This window comes from Habropoda laboriosa, unplaced genomic scaffold (genome assembly GCF_001263275.1).
Source record: "Habropoda laboriosa isolate 0110345459 unplaced genomic scaffold, ASM126327v1 scaffold107, whole genome shotgun sequence".
Taxonomy (NCBI): Eukaryota; Metazoa; Arthropoda; class Insecta; order Hymenoptera; family Apidae; genus Habropoda; species Habropoda laboriosa.
The window spans coordinates 1,893,780-1,895,279 of record NW_017100249.1 but is presented as its reverse complement, the minus strand read 5'-3'; the positions used below and the strand labels follow the sequence as shown (position 1 = coordinate 1,895,279).

The 1,500-nt window shown below is 37.6% G+C and overlaps 1 protein-coding gene across 1 annotated transcript in view; it reads right to left on the bottom strand.

Moving 5' to 3' along the window:
- LOC108572167 (endothelin-converting enzyme 1-like) overlaps positions 1–1,500 on the bottom strand; it is an 8,616-nt gene that overhangs the window by 697 nt on the left and 6,419 nt on the right. The window contains exons 11-15 of the mRNA XM_017934365.1: positions 1,221–1,443; positions 960–1,136; positions 700–862; positions 249–458; positions 76–182 (exon numbers count right to left, since the gene is read on the bottom strand). Of these exons, the coding sequence (XP_017789854.1) occupies positions 76–182; positions 249–458; positions 700–862; positions 960–1,136; positions 1,221–1,443 (880 nt within the window). The remainder of the gene's footprint in view (positions 1–75; positions 183–248; positions 459–699; positions 863–959; positions 1,137–1,220; positions 1,444–1,500) is intronic.

Below are 1,500 nucleotides of genomic sequence, written 5' to 3'. Positions count from 1 at the left end.
TGCAAATTTAATATAATACATTTTATTGTGTAAAATAATAATTATAAAAGATATTACCAGGGGGAAGTGACTTACGCGAAATGCTTGTTTAATACCGCCATTGTCAGCGATATTTTCACCCTGCGTGTTGATCCCATCAATATGCATTCCAACTTCGCTGACGGTGTAATGACTGTACTGGTCTAAAAGATTAAATAGTTGTGAAACTGGCGAACGAAAGTTTAAGGGACTGGAGGCGCGTCGATTACCGATAAGACAACGGGCTCGTTCGTGAAAGCCGTAAATAGCCTCGTCTTTCCACCATCTATGTAGATTACCATCCTTATCGAACAGTCGACCTTTATCGTCGAAACCATGGGTGATTTCGTGGCCGATTACAACGCCAATACCGCCGTAATTTAAACTCCTTGGAAAGTATCTGTGATAAAAGGGCGGCTGTAGTATTCCGGCTGGAAACACTGGGGGGTGGAAAAGTCATTTTAACAATTAGTACACAATTTTCGGTTGTTGAACAAATTTTTATTTCGCTCAGAGGAAAAAATTCGAAAATTTTAAAGTCCTAAGATTTTTAAATCATTTAAATTAAAGTCTAAAATTTTAAAATCTTGAAATTCTAACTTTCTAAGATTTAAAAATCCTAAAATTCTAAAATTACAAAATTTTCTTTCCTTCTCTGTACACAAAGAAAATCACACTGACTTATCTTATTCTTGCTACGGCTATAGTAAGCATTGACCACTGCAGGTGCGGTGTTCCACAGGGTTTTATTAACAGGACTCCCAAGTCGATCCTGCTCCACCCTGGTCAAATGTTGCAAGATGTTCAGCGTATTCTCGAAGTATTTATCTGGACGGATCACGACCTAACAGTTCACCAGAAATTAACTATGTTTGCACAACTAACAGCGTGTCTATCGTATTATCTAATCTCCGAAGGAGAGTCAGCTACGTGATTCTTACATCCTTGTAACGTTCGTTCAGCAGTTCAGGCTGCAGAATGAAATCAGGATAACCGATTCTTAACAGCATTGCGTTTACTTTCTCAGTCGCTAATTCTTTCGTTTCGTCATCGATCCAGCTAGTTTGATTCAGAAGCTCTCTGAACGATCGTTGAATCTCTCTCGTCATCGACAATGTCTTTTCCCAAAAAAAATGAACAAATAAAATAAAATTTGCAAACAGAACGAAAATTGATCAACTCCAAAAAAAAAGAAATCTTACATCGTTTTTACTTTTCTCATCGAAATATTTCTTCACGAACATCGAACCAACAGCCATTCCCATATTAGAATTCACCTGTGCCACGCACTTTTTCCACCTGGACGGTGCTTGTTCCCTTCCAAACAGTATATAATAAAATTTCTGTTTAGCTTCTTGAAATCGATCGTCCAGATTGTTCACTCTATGTCTGACGAATCTCCATAACAGATAATTTGCGATTGTTCTGTAAATAAAGCTCGCTCGTGAGATACTTAAAGTAAACGTTTGAGAAAGATTCTCA